This window comes from Acinonyx jubatus, chromosome D1, assembly GCF_027475565.1.
Source record: "Acinonyx jubatus isolate Ajub_Pintada_27869175 chromosome D1, VMU_Ajub_asm_v1.0, whole genome shotgun sequence".
NCBI classification, from domain to species: domain Eukaryota; kingdom Metazoa; phylum Chordata; class Mammalia; order Carnivora; family Felidae; genus Acinonyx; species Acinonyx jubatus.
This window is the reverse complement of record NC_069390.1, coordinates 15,723,654-15,743,551: the sequence shown is the minus strand read 5'-3', so window position 1 is coordinate 15,743,551 and position 19,898 is coordinate 15,723,654. Positions and strand designations below refer to the sequence as shown.

Here is a 19,898-nt window from a genome sequence, read left to right as displayed (position 1 = left end):
AACCAGAAGCTCTCAGAGGCTGTACTGGGAGCACCTCAGGCCGGAGGTAGAAGTCAAGGGGATTGCCACTGGGAGCATCAGCACTCTAGAAGGCAGTGTGGAAGCCTTGGGATGCCAGGGTGAGGAAGCTAGCAGGAAGCCAAGCCCTTCAGATAGGCCAGCTCAGTCAGTAGCCCACTGTGGTAGGCCTCCCCCAACCCCCACCAGGGGAGAGTACAGGGAAAAGGTGCATGTAGGGGCTTTTGCTAGAGGGCAAGAGCTGACAAGAGTTCTGAGGGGCTCTTATTCGGAAAGGCATTCTGGGGCCCAGCAAAACTGCTAAGAGCAGAGCGGAAAGAAGGGCTTTGCTGTCCTGGGTTCCAATCCCAGCTATGCTACCACCTAAGAGCAACCCTGGCCCAGGTGCGTAAACACATCTATGAAAGGGGACTATCCCATTGGTGGATGCTAAGATAACTGCATCAAACCATGCACAAGACCTGCTCAGCACGGGACCCAAAACAAGCCCTCAGCGAACCACACCAGGCCAGCTACGATGTGGGGGAGCTGGAAGGTGAGTGAACAGGAGAGGACCAACGAGATCCTAAAGGAAACAGGACAGGGGCCTGATGGGGAGTGGGGCTGACGGCAGAACTGAGGACTGGGGGAGAACACGCCAGAACCAGAGGTTAGGCCTAGAAGGACTCTCACTGCTCTTGCTCAAGGTTCATTTTTCAGCAAGAGAAAAATGGGCCAAAAGAGCTAATGGGAACATGTGGAGGAACAGAAGGCTCAGGGGCCAGGAAGCAGGGGAGGACTTTCAAGGAGAAACACCTAGAGCCTGGCTTTACCTGGGAGTAGGGATGAGAGCACCAAAATGTAAAAGGGGAAAGGCTGGCTTCTGTTCAGGACCTTTGTCCTGGAGCTGCAAGGCACCAACCTCTAGAGCTGACAGGTGGGGCAGGGAATGGGAACAGGATCTGGAGGGACACAGTGGGGGGTGGGGGGGCCAGAAGACCCCACGCAGCAGGTGTAGCACGAGGCTATCCTTCCCGGAGGGCCTTGCCTCACAACTGGTGTGAGGCCCACGGCGGTCTCGGGTTTCCAGGCAGCAGCACGTGGGGAGGAGCCTCGAGCACATGCTCCACCATTCCACCCAGAGCCCAGGAAGGGAAAACAGACAGGTGCCCGGGACCTGAAGCCTTCCTTTATTATGAACTGTAACGAGCGTGAGACCAGGGAGCAGGTGCGACAGGCAGCCCCCTAGGCGTAGTACTGCAGGTTGGCTTTCTTCTTGGCCTGCACCTCCAGGATGCCCTCCATGTAGTCCTCGTGGGTGAGCTCTGTGGCGCCCCTGCGCAGCGCGATCATGCCCTGCACCCAGGACACATAGGCTCTAAGGGTGCCTTCCCACACCCCTGGCCCGGCTCTGAGAGGCCTCAGCCCTCTGAGCCTCTTGCCCCCAGCGGTCTCCACCAGTCAAACGCCCCATCCTGTTCAGGGAAGGGGGCAAGAAGGCTCAAAGTAACCCACTCCCGCACCCCAGCACTCACCGCCTCCACACACACGGCCTTGCACTGGGCCCCATTGAAGTCATCCGTACAGCGGGCCAGCTCCTCATAGTTCACGTCAGGACTGGGTGTGGGGGTGGAGGAGAGATTCCACAGGACTGAGTTACTTATGGCGAGGGGTGGGAGATGTCCTCCCACACTCCCCATCAGGCAGCAAGGCCCACTCGCCTGGTGACGTCGACAAGTCCCTTCCCCAATATGCCTTGTTCTCCTCTCAGTACAAGATACAGGAGGAAAGAGGGTAGGTCAAAGCAGAGACCAGGTTATTTCTGGGGGTCTAGCTTTCTAGAAATCTGAGATTTCTCAGTCCCCGAGATTCCAGGGACTGATTCAGACTGCGGCAAGGGAGCAAGAGGTTGTAGAGACAAAGGATGGTCATCTCCCTCTCTTTCCAGTAGCGTCAGCCCTGCATCAGCACAGCATTTTTCAGTCTCAGGTGCCAGGAAGTGAATGGCAGGAAGTGAATGGCAGTGCCATTACCCCCAAGTACGAGAGAGGAAAACTCAGGCTTAGACAGATTGTAGCACCTACTAGAGGTCACACAGATCTAAATCCAAGTCCATCTGGCCCCTGGCTGAATTCCCTTGAGCTACTCTGTGCTGTGCTCAAGCTATTCTGAGCTGTGCTCGTCTGCTGGGGCGGGGGAGTCAAGGAAACGGGAGGGCCTCAAGCCTGTGCACCTTCAGATCATGGGGGAGGAGGAGGCAGGGTGACTGTAAGGAGCAGAGCACCCAGAATCAGGGCCTGGACCCCAGCAAGATTCTATCTCGGGCTTCCGGGGAGAAATGGAAGCCAGCACGTGGAATAATTGTGTGTGAACAGGGAGGGGAGAAGGGGCGGGTAGAGACCTGGGCACACTGTACGAAGGCCACAGAGACCGCTCTGTTGCTCCCCTCAGGTCTCGGCGCCTTGCTCATGCCCTTGCTCACCTGACGTTCATCTTGCGGGAGTGGATCTGCATGATTCTGGCCCGGGCCTCCTCGTTGGGCATCGGAAATTCAATCTTTCGGTCCAGACGGCCTGAGCGGAGAAGTGCGGGGTCCAAGATGTCCACCCTGTTGGTGGCTGCAATTACCTAAGCAAGAGGAGAAGCATCAACTTGAACTGAAGAAGATGGGGCTCCCAGACAGACAACACTCAAGGCCATGACAGGCAGAGAGATAGCCCAGGGTCCAGATCACACATCAAGTGTGTTAAATCTCAATTCTAGGGGCGCCTGGGTGGCACCGTCGGTTAAGTGTCCGACTTCAGCCAGGTCACGATCTCGCGGTCCGTGAGTTCGAGCCCCGTGTCGGGCTCTGGGCTGACGGCTCAGAGCCTGAAGCCTGTTTCCGATTCTGTGTCTCCCTCTCTCTCTGCCCCTCCCCCGTTCATGCTCTGTCTCTGTCCCAAAAAATAAATAAATGTTGAAAAAAAAAAAAAATTTAAATCTCAATTCTAACTCTAGCTGCAGTAGCTATGTGACTGCGAAGGTCCCCTGCCCTCCAAACCCTGTTTTCTTCCATCCATGATGACAATACTCACCTTGACTTGAGTGTTGGGCTGGAACCCGTCCAGTTGGTTCAGAAGCTCCAACATTGTCCTCTGTACCTCCCGGTCTCCAGCCTTCTCACTGTCAAAGCTGGGGCACACAAGAGGCCCGAGACACTGGTGAGGCCACAACTCGAGGAGAGCCTTCCCTTCCTCCACCCACTGGAAGCCTAACCCAACCATCCAGGACAGAGAAAGGTCTCACTCAACTGGGGGCCCCCAGCCCAGGACTGGTACAAGGAAGGTGTCAGACACTGGAGAGGCTCCTAGGATCAGCCAGGCTGAGAATAAAACAGCAAAACTAGCCACTGCCTGGGCTATCCACCAATGAATGTGCCACTGCAAACTGGGCTTATAGCTCAGAAATATGGGATCCAGACTTGGAGCATAAGGGAAAACCCAGGCAGGCATCCTTGAGGAAGTATCCCTCAGGCTGAAAACACACCAGGGGAAAAGTACATTCCACAGAGGGAACAGTAAGTGCAAAATCTCTCTCAGCACAGAGCTGGAGCAGGCCTATAAACCCGAAGGATGCTGTGAAGAGGTGGGGGCGGAGGCAGGTCCAGGATGAGGTGGAGAGGAGCAGGGACAGCCACACAGGGGACTGGTTAAGTCCAGCATTTATCCCAAGGAGCAATGCAGGGCCCACGGAGGATTTTAAGTAAGATGTTTGTGTGAGGGATGGGGTGCATGGGAGTGAAGCAAGCAGGTACGAAAGGACCATGCTGGCAGCCGTGAGGAGAATAGATGGTCAGGAGAAAAGCAGCAGGGAAGCCAGTTAGAAGAGAATTCAGGAAGCAAAACCACGAGAGGAGAGCTGCCACTGCTCCAGGGGAAGAATGGGACAGCAAGGGAAACAGGATTTAGAACAATCTCCTTGGGCGCACTCAGCACCCCCCTACCGCTTAGTGCCGATGGCATCCAGCTCATCAATGAAGATAATGGATGGAGCTTTCTCCTTAGCCAGGGCAAAGGCATCGCGGACCAGCTTGGCACCATCCCCAATGAACATCTGCACCAGCTGTGGGCCAGCCAGCTTCAGGAAGGTAGCCTGATGAGGCGGCACGGTGATCCATATCAGGCCAAAGGCACCAAGAGAGGTTCCTCTTGAGTCCCTTTGGTAACACTTTAGCTTCTGCCCCTTTCTTCCTCATCCCTCCCAAAGCACTCACCTTGGTCTGTGCAGCACAGGCCCGGGCCAGCAGGGTCTTCCCCGTACCTGGAGGTCCATACATCAACACCCCTTTTGGAGGCTGGATCCCCAAGTTCTCAAACTTCTCCTTGTGGTTCATTGGCAGGACAATGGCCTCCACCAGCTGCCAGGAAGAAGTCCTGGGTGAGGAGAGTGAAGCCCTGAGGGCTCCGAGCCTAACACTTAATGACTTCAACCCCAACCTGCAACCCTCCTACTGCTCCTATTCAGAGACATTGCTCTCTTCTTCCCTGCATCAAAAGGATGCAGAATCAGGGTGCCTGGGTGGCTCAGCTCAGTGGCCAGCTCTTGAGATCAGGTCATGACCTCATGGTTTGTGAGTTCAAGTTTATATATATATATATAAATTAACTTAAAAAAACAGATGCAGAATGCTCACTCCCACCAGGGCTGGCTATGGTCACTCCAGAAGTAGCAGGATATGGTAGAAAAGCACTGGGACAAGAACCAGGAGCCTGAGTTCCAGTCCTGGCTCTGGCCCTAACCTTCCTGTGGCCCTCAACAAGTCATTTAATCTCTCTGGACCTCAGCCTCCTAAACTGTCATAGGGCACCCTCTTACCACCGTAGGATGGAAGATAGGAGGCACACTGGCACTAAGTGCTCTGATCAATGAATCAGAAAAACAAAAGGCTGGCGAGGCTACTAGTGGCAGCCGGTGCCTCCCTCACCTCCTGAATCTGTTTGTCCAGGCCCCCAATGTCACTGTATTGTTCTGTGGGCCTCTCATCCACCTCCATGGCCTTCACCCGTGAGTCATACTCTGTAGGCAGGGTCTCCAGGATCAGATAGGAGTCTTTGTTCACACCCTAGGGACAGAGCACAAAGCCTTCAGATTTGTCCCAGCTCAAGGCCTAACTAACTGGCTGGGTGATAGGTGTCTGTAGAGTGAAAAAAAAACAGGACTAGGAAAGACAAGAACCGAAGAGCAAGCAGATAAGCTCGGACTCTCTGGGCTGTTCTGCTGAGATTTCGGGCCAACACTGAACTGGGCCTGGGGCAGAGGCTCAGCTAGCCAGTGGGAGAAACCTCACTGGAAAAGTCCTGCCTGGGCTCAGGGACACCACTCACCACCAAGTCTCCGGGCTTTAGCTTTTCAGCATCCACCAACCCAATCACAGGCAGGAAGTATGTCTGTATGAAAAATTCCAGGTGCAGTCTGTTACTGCCCTCAAGAACACTCCCTAGTCCTGTCCCACATGCACTCTTCACCCTCCTCAGTTCTCCTAGCATTGAGCTGGCCTCACCTGTCGGGTAGAGGTTTTGATCACTGCACATTTACCCTTCCTCTGGGAATCCAGGTCAATATTGGCACCATCCTCCTCTTGGTCATTGGGATCAACATCTAGAAGCTAGGAAGGGAAAAAACTCAGGTCAAGAGGCCCTGCTCAGCCCTTGGAGCTCCCCAAAGCCCAGTGCTTCTGGGGCCAAGACAATCCACCCCACTCCTGAGACTAGCCGCAAGCCCAGCAAAGGTGTGGCTGATAAGCCAGGGGACTGGTAAGATCTGTTTAGGTTCTGCTTCTCTGCACAGAGCTCTCTACCCCCTAGTAAAAGGATACATGTGAGGCTTCTGAGGCCTTTTCAGGTTATATATATATCATATATGATATATATCATATATATATCATATATCATACATACATCATATATATCATATACATATCATATACACACACACGTGTGTGTGTGTGTGTGTGTAGAGCCCCGGAAGTGCACACTAGGGAGGGGGCCTCACGAGGTACAGCTCTAACATGCAAGTTAGGCCTCAAAACTTTCACCCACTTTTTCTCCAACGGCACCATCGCAGGCTGCCTGCCTCCAAGCCCCGCTAACCCTTTCTCTTCCCCTCCACATACACACACACCTCGATGACGTTGGAGACAAGGTACGGCAGGGTCTTGTTCACTTTGATTTTCTCACTGTTCTCTTTGATCTTGTCCTTCATGGCCTGGAGTTCGTGGGTAACTCGCAATACTTCACTCTTCATGATCTGGGATGAGGGCAAGTGGAAGCAAAATGTTCAGCTGTGGCTCAGCTTATCCCTAGAACCCTGTAACTGGTGAAGCCCAGGCTGCCCAAGGGGACCTCCCGCACCCATTCAGTCAGCTCTAAGGCTCTCTGAAAGGTGAACCTGACTGTGTCCACATCCAGCAGAGGTCAAAACAGGCCAGTGTGGAAACTTCCTGAGGCAGTTGTAGCAGAGGAAAAAGAGCAGGGCCTTGAATCAAGCAAATACAGGTTTTAGCTTTTGCTGCTAATTAAGGGCTGGGTACTTCACCACAATAGAAACCTGTTTCCTCGTCTGTAAAATGGGGGCTTCCTAAGAGAAAGATTCTCAAGAGGAATAAAGACCTCGTTGGAAAGAGCATTCTGATGATTCCTCCTGTCAGACCTGCCCTCCCACCACCCTGACCCTCTTCGAGTCCCTTCTAAGGCTTAGTTCTTCTTTCTTGATCCGCGGGCCCGAAGTCTTCCTGGCAAGGCCGAGAACAAAGTGAAAGAAGCTGCTGGGATCTCTAGGGTCTGCCCTGCGGGGGCCTCGCTGCCCCTGGGGCTGTGAGCCCACCTTGATCTCACTGTCCAGCAGCCGTGTGCGCTGGATAATCTCTTCTGTGGACATCTTGAGCACCTCCTCCCCGATTCCATCTTGCTGTTAAAAAAAAAAAAATTTTTTTTTTTAAACTCAGGGCAAGGATTCCGCGTCCTCCGAGCCCACTCACAGCTTCAGCTTCCCAGCCCAGAAAACCAGAATGAAGGAGTCGAGACCCTGGCCCACATCCCAAGCGGCCTTGACCCCAGGACCAGGCTAGATCTTGACTCCCCCAGCCACTTCCTGCCCTCCCGCCAAGGGCGTCTTCCCGCCGGCCCCAGCTCCGGGAGCCCCAACCCTCCCAGCGCGCACCTCAGCTTCATCCCACACGGTAGCCATCTTCTCCTGCCGAGTCACTGGACTCTCCAGTTCCGGCAGCAGATTCATGTTCTGAAAGGAGAAGACCGAAGATCGGACTGGACAGGAACTGCGGCGAGAGATTAATACTTTCTTTCTGAAGGCCTGCTTCTGACTAGTGGCGGACCTCTCTCCCCAAGTCCTAACTCTTAACCGAATTAGGTCCGTCCTCCACGGCCACAGCGAATCTGCTACTCCGATTCAAAAGACAAAACCCGGGCCGCAGGACGCGCCCCTCACTCCCCCTACTGCTCCAGAAACGTTACCGCCCTCGTCCTGTTTAAACCAGGAGCGAGAGGTGGGTGCGCTATTGGTCGGCGCGCGCAATGGGCGGGGCCTGGATTTAAAACCGGAAGGGGAGGGAGCAATGAAAGGAGCCGGCAGGGGGTCTGGGAAATGTAGTGTTAATCTGGCCGGTAATTGAAAGGGCACGTTGGAAGGGGTGACTTGACCTCAGAATCTGGCGCAGCTAGGAATTAGGGGATTCGCGCGATGGCTCTGCCTCCCAAACCATAGACAACATAGGCTAGCCGTGTGCAACGAGCCAAAAAAAGGGCATGCCCAGGGTCACCTGAGAGAATCATTAATCAGTTTTAAAGAGAAATCGCTGCTGCTTTTCTGAGCAGGTGCCACAGAACTGCCCACGTGGAAAGAGCTCAATTGACAACAGTCTCCACAATTAAAAACATTATGACTCAACGTCTGTAATCGTTTCTTGTCATTTCAAGGAGTAGGGCAGACCTCTGGATCTTATGAGACCCATTTGTTGTAGCTGGGTCCCTTGCTGTGGAGGATCTCTGCTTATTACCATGAGGTGAGACCCAGGGCACCACTAAAAGGTACTTCATGTAAGCGTATATTTTAAGTCAAACCATCACAAGTAACCCCTATACAGTGAGAATCTGTGTAATGGTTTTCTTGGAAGCAGTTGAAGACAGAAATTTCTTTAAATAACAGCATTTGCAGCTGCTTGCTCAGGCTGGCAAGCCACCTCTGCAAATAACAGCATTTCTTCCATCCTCTCAACAGCTCTGCCCCGTGGACAGATTGGCTTATCATTCTCAACTTTATTTTGTTAAGTAAGCTCTACGTGGGGCCTGAACTCACAACCCGGAGATCAAGAGTTGCTGGCTCCATCGACTGAGCCAGCCAGGCACCCCTATCATTCTCCACTTTAGATAAATGTGTGGACGATCATAGAGGCTACGTGACTTGCTCAAGGTTGTTCGGTGAGTCAGTGTCAGCACAGGGGCTGCTGACCCCAAATTCACACTTGTCAGAGTTGCCTGACAGGAATCAAGAAGACCAGTTGGAGAAGAAGAAGCTGTCCTGTCTGTGCTGGCCACAGCACACCCACAAAGAGTCAGAATCGCTGGGGTCAAGTACAAACAGTTTATTTTTCTATAAAGAGCAAAGTACAAAGAGTCAGGGAGGGCAGCTGAGCCTGGACGAGCAACAGTGGGCAGGCCCTGGGCCCTGACTGAGGTTGGAGGAGGCCCCGGCGGCTGCCCCAGGAGTAAAGAGGGTCCAAGGCATGGCCAGTCAGGGGACCCCCGCACGGTGGTGGAGAAGGAGCATGGGGAAGTGAGGCAGAAGCCCGAGACTGCTGGTGGGACTCACACAAAGCCAGGCTTCATGGATGAGCGGCGGCAGTTGGGGCAGCTGCGTGTCCCATTGTTCTGCAGGCACCTGGGGACGCGAAGGGCTCTGTCCACTCACTGAACCCATGCTTCCGTCCTGAGCCTGGGCTCTCTCTCCTCCCCTCCCCTCTGTAGGAGCTGGGAAGGTGTCTAGGCAGAGGGTAGGGCCCCCTGGATCCTGCTTGCCCCTGGCACTCTGTCCTGAGCCTTCCAGAAGGCCAGGAATCAGGAGATCGGCATGGATGCCGGTACCTGTGTAGCCCTGGGTGTCTGAATCTCATGGCCTTTGAGAGGCCTCTCTGAATTCTTTTTGGGGAGGATAATGGCCACCTCAAAGGGCTGCTGGGAGGATTCACTGAGTTAATACAGGGAAAGCACTTAGAACAGGCTTGGAATGCAGAAAGCACTATGTTCAGTGTCACTATCGTGGTTAGGCCAGCTGGGGCCCTAGCGTACCCCAAAGGGACCCTGGGTGCCCCCTGCCCACCTGCCAGGAGCCCTCACCTGAGATGGAAGATGTGGGAGCAGGGCAGGGCCTGCAGCCGGCTGTTCCTCTCGCCTATGGACTCGCCACACAGGCCGCAGTAGAGCTCCGTCTCCTCCACGCACTCATGGAAGCACACTACATGCGCACGCAGCTCCCTCTGCAGCCCCTTGCTGCGATAGATGCTCTCGCTCAGGCAGTGCAGCTTGAGTTGGCTCAGCTGGGGCCGGCAGGGACGGGAGGGTGGGTGTAGGGGACAAGACCAAGTCACTACTGGAGAGCCTCCCTCCTTGTCCAGCCCCAGAGGCTGTCCCCGAGGGACCACCAGGCAGTCAGGACCCACAGGGTCCGGTCCTGGCTGCGTTCTGGCCTTCCTGATGGGCCTAGGAAAAAACGTCTTGCCCTCCCCGGGCCTTTGTTTCCCCTCATGCAGAATGAGCAGGTGGATGAAGTAGGTGGTCCCCACCCCTAGAACTAGCTGGGAATCCAATGTTTTTGAAGCATTTTATTGACAAAATCTGCTGCAAGGACTCTGTAATAATTGATTTGCTGTCCTGTTTTTGTTAATTAAATATATACACCACCTCATCAGCATTTCTGGCCAACCTGAGATATGTGGGTAAAACTGGGTATAATCTAGCCAAAACCAAAGATATTTGGCATTTTAGTTGGGATGTACACCGGATCCCAGAGGATTTCACATCTTCTAGAAGACTTGAAGAAACACTGAGTCTATTTTCAACATTTAAAGGTTTGGATACAGTTATTAAATTTGAGAGGCCACATGCACTATGGAAGGAACATGGGCTTTGGAGTTAAGACAGACCAGGTCCCGGGGCACCTGGGGGCTCAGTCGGTTGAGCGTCCGACTTCTGCTCAGGTCATGATCTCACAATTCGTGAGTTCAAGCCTCACACTGTGCTGATAGCACAGAGCCCACTTCGGATCATCTGTCCCCTTCTCTCTCTGCCCCTCCCCCGCTCGTGCCCTCTCAAAATACAGAAAACATTAAAAAAAAAAAAAAAACTGACCAGGTCCCAAGTGTGGGACCTGGAGCACCTCTCTGAGCCTCACTTTCCTCAGCTGTAAAATGGGGCTTGCAGTACCTAACTTGCAGGGAGATAGTGATGACTGGGATCAATACCCAGAAGAACCTGTGTGTGCCCAGTTCTCAGTGGGTGGGGGGCCCACTGTTAGGGGTCTTAATGCCCATCAAGCTCTGAGGACTTCTGATCTCCTCTGAGCTATGGAATTCTTGCCCTGCCCTCTAAAGTGCTCTCTGTGTGGAAGAGAAACAGCCAGGGTCTGGGAACAGGTGGGGGCAACTCCTGGAGATCCAGAAGGGCTCAGGGCATGTGTGGGCTCTCAGGACAGCCCTCCCCACACACCCAAGATCCCACCTTGGGCTCTTGACTCCAGACCCAGAAGACGGAATCAGGTCTGACCTTGTTCCCCACTTCCTCGGCCAGGTCCTGGGCTTTCTCGATGGCATCCAGAGCCTGGAAGACACGGGCCAGGGCCGCAGGCAGAGCTGTCTGACAGAGGCCCTGGCTCACAGGAAAGGGAGGGCTAGGGAGGGGTGGGCCTGGGGAGGGAGCTGGGCAGCTGCCCTGTGTGTGCAGGTAGCAGAAGGAGGCTGGAGCACAGTCACAGAGCTCTATGGGCAAGTCACCTGCTGCCTCAGTTTACTCAGATACAGAATAGGAAGAACATTTCTGTCTCTTTGGGTGTCGTGAAATCACGAAAGCAGTTAAGGCATCCTGAATTCAAACCCAGTTCTGGCCCTTTACTAGCTGTGGGTCTGGGCACCTCATGGGCCTTCTCTGAGTCGGGAAAATGACTTGGAATGTACCCACCTCATGGGATTCGGGTGAGGCTGACGTCAGACAAAGTGTCCGAAAGAGTCCTGCCCAGAACCAGCCCCACAGATTTCTGGGTGACCCACCCACCGGCTCCAAATAGGGGCAGTGGGGAAAGCCAGGAATGGTAGGAAGGAGATCGACCTCACCTTGTCCAGTGCCTTCCTGGCTATCCAGCATTTGGCCACACCCAGCAGCACCTGCACCTGCCCCAGGCGGTTTCCAATCTCAGTCATGATGCTCATGGCGGAGTCGTACCTGGGGAAGGCTGTCTGCACAGCCAGGTGGAGGGTGGAGTCGGACTGGGCCAGGCCTACAACCCCTCCCTCCGCTCTCCAGTGACCTCACCTCCAGGTCCCCACGGCTCCGGTGGATGTCAGCAAAGCAGAGCAGGCAGAGTGCCTGGAGTGGCCGGTCCCCATGCTGCAGTGCAATCTTCATAGACTCCTGTGAGGGAGGCTGGTCACTCAGGCCTGCTCATCTGCCCACCAGTGGGCCCCGCTGACAAGGGTGGCCAGGGATCGCCAACATCCTCAGAGCCCAGTACACCTAGCGCCGTGCTGAGGCCCCGCACGCTGAACCACGGAGGCCTCGCGACACCCAGGGGAGTGGACACTGAGGCTTAGAGAGCAGAAGTGATTTGATCAAGGTCACCCGGCTAGCAAGTGGCAATGCTAGGATTTGAACCCAGGTCAGTGGGCCTCCAGAGACTGGCTCTCTTCCTACTTAAAGTGTCCCACAGAGGGTGTGTATGGGGTGGGCAGAGGGAAGGGCCTGGAAGGGAGTGAGGTTTGGGGATGGTGGAATAAACGCATCCTTCAGGGGCTCTTACAGAAGCAGGCCAAGGGCAGATCTTGGGGCCCTCAGTGGGCTAATGTGGAAGGAGGACACCCTGGCCCACACCACCACCCTCCACCTGCCGCCCTTCCCTCCTGCCCCACCTCACAACACTCCATGGCACTGCCCAGGTGGCCCAGCAGGCGATACGCCACCGCCATGTGGTACTGGCTCATGGCCCGGTACTTGAGGCTCCAGCCTTTGCCGTAGTCGTTAACGAGCTCTGCGGCCTTGCAGGGGAAGAACAGGGCTTTCTCGTAGTCCTGCGGGGGGACACAGAGAGGAGGTGGGACAAGATGGGACACACTGAATGGCAGGAGCTGCCTCTAAGTCAAGGGCTCCAGGGTCTGGCTTCTCCAGGAATCAGGGGTACCCACAGGCCCCACCGGCGTTCAGTCATTCCTTTGAGAATCCAGGGATAGAGTGATCCCGGCAGGGGGAACAGCAGGTGCAAATGTGTGGGCTCCGTGAACTTTCATCTGATTTGCTGATGGATCCCAAGAGCCTAGCACAGTTCTTGGCACTTAGTAGACACATCATGACTATTGTTGAGTGAAGGAATGAATGAGAAGGTATTCATTCTCCTCACTGGGTCCCAATGGGGCCCCTTAGCTTCAGAGACATGTGGCAGGGAGAGTACCAGACACCCCACCCCTAGCATCTGCCCCCTGGTACCCAGAGCGGGTGCTCACCGAAGGCTCAGTGACTGATTGCCAGCGCAGTCTGCTCCGAAGAACAGACCACTGAGGCAAAGAAATCACTCCCTTGTCCTTTCTTGCTCCTCCAACCTCCAAATCAGGAGGTGATGCCAATGTCCTCAGGGAAAACAGAAGAAAGTCAAAAAGGACTCTCCCCTCTCCACCTTCTCCACCTAATCCGCGAGATCAACCACCCTCTGCCTCCCTCCTGCCACCGTGGAGGAGGGTTCCCGGCTCCCACAGATGTCAGTCCCTCCATGGAGCTCTGGAACAAATCCCCCGTCTCTTTCAACTCGATCATGCCCATCGGTGTACAAACGCATTCTGGTGTTTCTTACCTCATTAGAGAAAATAAATCAAAACCAAACAACCTTCTTTTGACCTCATGTCCCCCTTCAGCTACAGCCCATTGCTCTGTTCTTTCTCATAGAAAATCTGTGTGATCTCTCGCTTAATATCTAACAAGCATCTCCCAGTTAATATGACTGAAAGAGAATTCTCGATAATTCCAGTAAAAACCAGTTCCTCACAAATTTTGTTACACACTTTTTAGTTTTATTTAGTTAAGTAATCTTTACGCAACATGGGTCTGGAACTCAGGACCCCAAGGTCAAGAGTCACATGCTCCACCAACTGAGCCAGCCAAGTGCCCCTTGTTAGATACTTTTTAATTTGAAGCCATGTAAATGTTTTATAGCTTCAATTTTTTTTTTTTTTAATCCTAAATAAAAGGGGGCAACTGGGTGGTTCAGTCAGTTGGGCGTTGGACTCCTGATTTCGACTCAGGTCATGATCCTAGGATCGTGGGTTTGAGCCCCACATCGGGTTCTGTGCTTAACGTGGAGCCTGCTTAAGATTTCCTCTCTCTCTCCCTCTACCCCTCTCCCTCACTCACATTCTCTCTCTTAAAAAAAAAAAGAAAGAAAAGGAAAAAGAAAATTTAAATAAATGACCCTAATTGCGTATCATCATACTAATATTCTAATTAATTATAATGTTTAATTATACTATTATTATAATGATACTGCAATATAATATTAAATATAATTCTATAATATATTATTACATTATAATGTATTATATTAACATAACCACACAGAAAAAATTATTTCAGATGACCTTGGTATATATGTAGTTGGACAGTTCATCCATAGTAGAATATATGATAAAGACAAAAGAATAGCAAAGGAATCTTTTATTTATTTTTTTTAATGTTTTTATTTATTTTTGAGACAGAGAGAGACAGAGCATGAACGGGTGAGGGTCAGAGAGAGAGAAGACACAGAATCTGAAACAGGCCTCAGGCTCCCGGCTGTCAGCAGAGCCCGACGCGGGGCTCAAACTCATGGACCGCGAGAACATGACCTGAACTGAAGTCGGACGCTTAACCGACTGAGCCACCCAGGCACCCCAAACAGCAAAGAAATCTTAAACATCTTTCAGTTGTCTTTTTCTTTTAAGTAATATCGGTATTGTCTTTTGAAAGTACTTTGTGTATTTTGTATGTTAAAATAGGTAATTATGTTGCTAAAAGTCAACACTTTCAGCCTAAGAGAAAAGAAAATCAAGATTAAAATAAATTACGGAAAATCCTGAAACATTAGATTTGAATTGCAAATATTAGCATAAACTTCAGTTGTCTTGGCAACTAAAAAGATTTAGAAGCCATGACAACCCAGTTGCAATGAGCACCTTGAGAACCCACATTTGGTCTTTAATACAATTTTCCACTAAAAACAGCCCAGAGAAATGGCTAATTCCAGGTCTGGGGCAGCAAATATACAAAATGAGCCTGAGACAGCTTATTCTTCCAGAAAACAAGAACACTTTCAGTGTTTAAATGAAGTCTTGCCAAAAGGACACAGGAGCCATAGTGAAGGAATTCTGGTAACTAAAGTTAAGACAATTTGACCCTTGTAGGGGCACCTGGGTGTATCAGTCGGTTAAGCATCCGACTTCAGCTCAGGTCATGATCTCACAGTCCGTGAGTTCGAGCCCCGCGTCGGGCTCTGTGCTGACAGCTCGGAGCCTGGAGCCTGCTTCGGATTCTGTGTCCCCCTCCCCTCAGCTCCTCCCCTGCTCACACTCTGTCTCTCTCTGTCTCAAAAAATAAAATAAAATAAAAAGATAATTTGACCATTGCAAAGAATAATATTGAAATTAACTGAAGACTATCGAATATTTTTTTTAAATCCAGGATTTTATAATGATACTCCAAAAGAAGAAAGCAAAACAAATAAGTGATCTGATCCTTGAAGGCAGCTATGACAACAATTCCTTATTACGAAAGTGGTAATGAAAGGAAAGAGGAAGGTACTTATTCCACCTTTCCCATAGGAACTGTGTTTCGGAGGAGCCAATTAGCCCCACGCGAAGGGGGAGAGTTCGTCCTTCCTGAGAAATCCAGGCAGCAATTATAGAAGGAATGGTAAGAGCTTGGAAATCGCCATTTCACTACAGTTGAAATAAGAGAAGTGATTCAGGCAACAAACATCACTGGATGCTAAAACCGTTATGGAAAATGTTACTGCAGAACTGAATATTCACAGGGAGCCATAGTGTCAACACCCCAAGCTCACCTGCTGGTCACGAAAAGAGAAATGCGACCCCTCAAACAGAGGGATCAGGCTGTCGCCCCCTCTATCGGATTTGATACAACACGAGGTGAGCAGCAGGGCTTACACAGTCTTCTTACCAAAAAGCTGTGACCTGACTCTTCCCAAGTCATTAAGTTCCAGTTCCCAGGGGGCAAAGGAGAGAAAAAAAACCAAGTCAAAGGACTCCTTGCGGAAGCAATGGGACAGTGAGATGAAACGTGTTACAGGGCAATGAGTGCCTTCTTCGATAAAAATTATAAAGGGGCACCTGGGTGGCTCAGTCGGTTAAACATCTGACTTCAGCTCAGGTCATGATCTCCCGGATCGTGGGTTCGAGCCCTGCATCGTGCTCTGTGCTGACAGCTTGGAACCTGCTTCAGATTCTGTCTCTCTCTCTCTCTGCCCCTTCCCCCCCCTCTGTCTCAAAAATAAATAAAACTTTGTTAAACATTTTAAATCATAGACAATAAAGGGGAGAAATTTTCTGTTGGAAAAGACTTAAGGGACGTAATTCCTGATGCACATGTGCCTCTTACTTGTGTTCCAATTTATAGAAGCTGAGGGTAAAGGCGTGTTTTCAGCATAAGCAGAGAAATTTATAATTGTGATTATGTAAGAAAGTGTCCTTATATAAGAAAATGTCTTTTTTTTTTCTTTCAGGGGTACATACTGAACTACTTTGGGGTAAAATACCACGATATCTCTAATTTCATATCATAACACTTCAGCTAAAATATGTAAGTCAACTATGGCAAAATATTAATAATTGTTAAATCTAAGTGGGTATATGCAGATTCATTATAGTATTCTATTTTCCTGTATGGTTAATTTTCTTTGCAATAAAAAAGGTTTTAAGACACCTCGTCCCTCTCCCATCCTATCAAATCTCACTGAATGGATTCTTCAAAAAAATTTTTTTTAAGTTTATTTATTTTGAGAGAGAGAGAGCATGAGCACAAGCCAGGGAGGGGCAGAGAGGAGAGACAGAATCCCAAGCAGGCCCCTGGCCATCAGTGCAGAGCCCCATGTGGGGCTCTAACCACTAACCCACAAGATCATGACCTGATCTGAGATCAAGAGTCTGATGCTTAACCCACTGCGCCACCCAGGTGGCCCTGAATGGATTCTTCATACACCTAGTTGCTGAAAACAAAATCCTCGGTGTTGTCCTGGCTGACTCTCATCTCCTCACACCCCACCTCCAGTTCATCAGCATCTACACACCCAGTTACCCCCAGATTTATTAAGCATCTACTGTATGCCAGGCATCAACGCCTCCCTCCCCCCGCTCCCGTGGGCCAAGAGCAGCCTGGATGCCTTGGGGTCCCAGGAGAACCGACACTGGACCAGAAAGAAGCCTGCGGTCACTGCCCCCATCAGTTCATTCGCAATCTGCCTTCTCCCCTCCCCCCTCCTTACCTCTTGGACCTCACCACCTCCTACCTCCTTCTCACACACCTGCTGCCGTCATGCTGGCCTCCATCAGCCCTGGAACATGCCAGCTATTTCCCTTTCCTGCCCCGCCCAGAGCAGGGTTTTGCTTTAGCTGTTGTCTCCTTTTTCATGCTTTTGCCAGATTTCTGCATGGCTCACCCTCTCGTCTGCTTCCAATCACCAGGCTGATGCCACCTCTATGAAGCCTTCCAATCACCCTATTTGAAGCTGCAACACTCCATCCTTGGCACTTCCCACCCCCTTTTCCTTCTTTCCTTTCTCCTGAGCACTTTCTTCCCCTTCTTCTTCTTCTTCTTCTTCTTCTTCTTCTCCTTCTCCTTCTCCTTCTCCTTCTTCATGTTTACATATTCATTTTGAGAGAGAGAAACAGAGAGAGAGAGAGAATCCCTAGCAGCCTCTGCACTGTTGGCACGGAGTCTACGTGGGGCTCCAGCCCACAAACTGAGAGATCAAGACCTGAGCCGAAATCAAGGTTCGGATGCTTAACTGACTGAGCCATCCAGGCGCTCCTCTCGTAAGCACTTTCTAGCATGCTGTATGATTGACTTACTGATGGTGTTTATTTGTCGTTTTCTAGAATGCAACCTTTACAAGGCCAGAGGCTTTGTTGTTGTTTTCCCTGCTTGCATCCCAAGCCAACAGAGCCCGGCAATACATATCTGATGAATGAATTGTTACAACCATGCTGGAGGGTGGGCCCTATTCTCCCTCATTTTATAGCTGCACCTACCAAGGTTCAGAGAGGAAAGGTTCTGTGTCCAAGATCACACAGCAAAACACACGGCAGTGCGGGTTCCTGGCCTGTCCTCACACAGGAGCCTCCCATTTCCCAGGAAGGCAGACAGACCAAGGTTTGAATTCTGTCTCTGCCCTTCCTGGTGAGTCTTTACCGTCCCTCTCAGACTCTCCTACGTGGGAGGACTCAGCGAGGTCCTGAATGGAGAGCGGGGCTTGTGCGAGGGTGTCAGGGGACCGGAGCCCTCCACCGCCCTCCCTTCCCCCTGGGCCCAGGCCCACCTTGACCTGGGCATAGAAGCTGCCCAGGCTGCAGCAGACGCGGCACTCGAGCATGGCATCATCGTTGTTGTGGGCATAGCGCAGGGCCTTCTCGAAGCTCTCCAGGGCCTTCTGGAAGAGGCTGAGGCCCAGAAAGGCATTGCCCATGCTCAGGCTGACCTGGCCTCCGAGCTGAGCGCCTGCCCTGGTGCCAGGCAGGCCGAGGCAGGTCTTGCAGTAGGAGACGGTCTTGTGAAACTCACACAGCTTCTCGTTGCTGCGTGCCAGGTTCAGGTAGCTCTCCAGAAGGAAGTCAGCATCCTCCAGCTCCCGAGCGGTGTCGATCTGCACCACAGCGAACTGCCAGGAGGGTGGGGGCAGGTGTCTTCCACTTGGACTCTGCGCCTCCAACCCAAACCTCCTCCCTGCCTCACAGCCGAAGCCTAGGACCCAGCCCCCCGGCTCGGACCCAGCCCGGCCTCAGATGAGTTCTCTGCTCCCCAGCCATAGGTGAGACGTGTCAGCCCTGAAGCCAAACTCAGATCCATAGCTTTCACCTTTCGGCCCGAGGCTACATGGGCCTCCCACCCCCGGCCCCAAACCTGGATCTCCACGTCCCCTGGGGTTCCGACTCGGAATCCCAAATGGGAAGGCTGGAGCCTTCTCAGACCTGGCCTGGAGATCCCTGAACTCTGAAGCTAAGAAGTTCAGTCTCCGTTTCAGACACCCAAATTCAAGGCCACAGGGCCCTAGATGGGACTCAGAGCCCCCCACGGGGCCGTGCTGCTAGCCCACGGGACGCGGGGGAGTCTGAGGAGGCGGGAGGGTCGGGAACCGGGGGTGGGGGGTGGGGGGGGGAGCCAGCCAGGCCCACCTTCAGCATCTCTTTGTAGCGGCCCATCTCCGAGTGCGCCGTGACCAGGCAGCCCAGCACGCGGAAGCGCCCCACGAGGTCTGCGCTCTTCTCCAGCACCTTCATCCACACGTGCAGCGCCTTCTCTGTCTGGTTGGACTGGTACAACTGGAGCCCCTTCTCGATCTGCTGCTTCGTCTGGTCCTGCCCCATCCTTCCAGAGCCCTGCCCGGCACACGGAGAGATCCTGGTGGCTGCGGGCTTCTAGGCACTCATGGCGGGGACCACGGTGCCGGCTGCCCACGGAGCCACGGGCAGGAAAGCAGCACCAGGCAGGAGGCGAGCAGGGCCTGGATGGAGAGCGGGCGCCACCCTGGGAACAAAGCTGGTGCGGCCCCTGATCGCAGCTGTCCCTGCCAGTTGGGGCCACGTGGCCGCTGAGGAATGTCAGCCACAATGTCACGCGGGCCTCTGCTGCACCCACCCCAAGCTGGGAGCTGGCTGCCCAGGGATGCAGGCACCCTGCTCCCTGGGCAGCCCCGTGGGTATCTCTTCGGCACCTCTGAAACTGGCCCCAACTCCCCTGGCAGGACAGGCCCTCCCCGGAGCCTGGCCAAGGAGCTGCCTCCAGAGGTGGGCTGAGGAAGCAGGGATGAAGTGAGGCGGGTGGCCAGCCCCGAGCCCTGCCCCTCCCCATCGCAACCTTCCCCCTAGACCCACCCTCTCCCAGGATTTGTTTCTGTGATTCTCCGGGCACTGCACCGAGGCCTCTTACACACGCACATGCCCACACTGTCCCCAACACCGAGTGCTTACTCACAGTATGACCCGAGCCTTGTGATTCACCCCTGCGCCTCAGCTTCCTCGTGTCAGATGAGGATAATAATAGGCTAATAAACCCTAACTCACAGGGTTGTTAGGAGGCAGCATAGGGTAGTGGGGAACAGCGTGGACTCTGGAGCCAGGCTGATTCTGCCATTTATCAGCTGTGTGGGCCGTGTGACTTTGGGCAAGAGTACCGTTACCTACCTCGGTGGATTGTTAGAACTCAGCGTTGAAGAAGATGTAGAAAAGCAAGAGGTCACCCCCGCTGTGTCCACCTGCTCCATGGCACACTACCCACCAGGGACAGGAGTTGACCCTTGAACATTTAAAAAGTGTCCCAATTCCAATCCGCTTCCCAGTTTGGAAAAGTTCCTAATAATGTGCTTTAGTGCCAGACACTGTGGAGAAGGGC

The 19,898-nt window shown here is 52.7% G+C and overlaps 2 protein-coding genes across 4 annotated transcripts; both read right to left on the bottom strand.

The window, feature by feature from the left end:
• Positions 1-1,166: 1,166 nt before the first annotated feature.
• PSMC3 (proteasome 26S subunit, ATPase 3) lies at positions 1,167-7,515 on the bottom strand. Its single transcript, XM_027072696.2, has 12 exons — positions 7,198-7,515; positions 6,862-6,945; positions 6,160-6,285; positions 5,540-5,644; positions 5,364-5,426; positions 4,964-5,101; positions 4,253-4,396; positions 3,983-4,131; positions 3,075-3,171; positions 2,480-2,625; positions 1,533-1,614; positions 1,167-1,353 (listed from the first exon to the last, which is right to left on the bottom strand). Exons 1-12 carry the CDS (start codon positions 7,270-7,272, stop codon positions 1,243-1,245), a joined length of 1,320 nt encoding a protein of 439 aa, XP_026928497.1. The 5' UTR covers positions 7,273-7,515; the 3' UTR covers positions 1,167-1,242.
• Positions 7,516-8,605: 1,090 nt separating this feature from the next.
• RAPSN (receptor associated protein of the synapse) lies at positions 8,606-19,223 on the bottom strand. 3 transcript variants are annotated; one of them, XM_053203219.1, is made up of 8 exons: positions 18,683-19,223; positions 17,830-18,168; positions 12,167-12,325; positions 11,574-11,672; positions 11,375-11,497; positions 10,812-10,913; positions 9,387-9,586; positions 8,606-8,931 (listed from the first exon to the last, which is right to left on the bottom strand). In XM_053203219.1, exons 1-8 carry the CDS (start codon positions 18,872-18,874, stop codon positions 8,859-8,861), a joined length of 1,287 nt encoding a protein of 428 aa, XP_053059194.1. In that variant the 5' UTR covers positions 18,875-19,223; the 3' UTR covers positions 8,606-8,858. The 3 variants fall into 3 exon arrangements, with proteins under 3 accessions (XP_053059194.1, XP_014931122.2, XP_014931121.2); XM_015075635.3 differs by having other exon boundaries at positions 8,607-8,931; positions 10,812-10,865; positions 18,683-19,215; XM_015075636.3 differs by lacking the exon at positions 10,812-10,913 and having other exon boundaries at positions 18,683-19,219.
• Between the last annotated feature and the right edge of the window lie 675 nt (positions 19,224-19,898).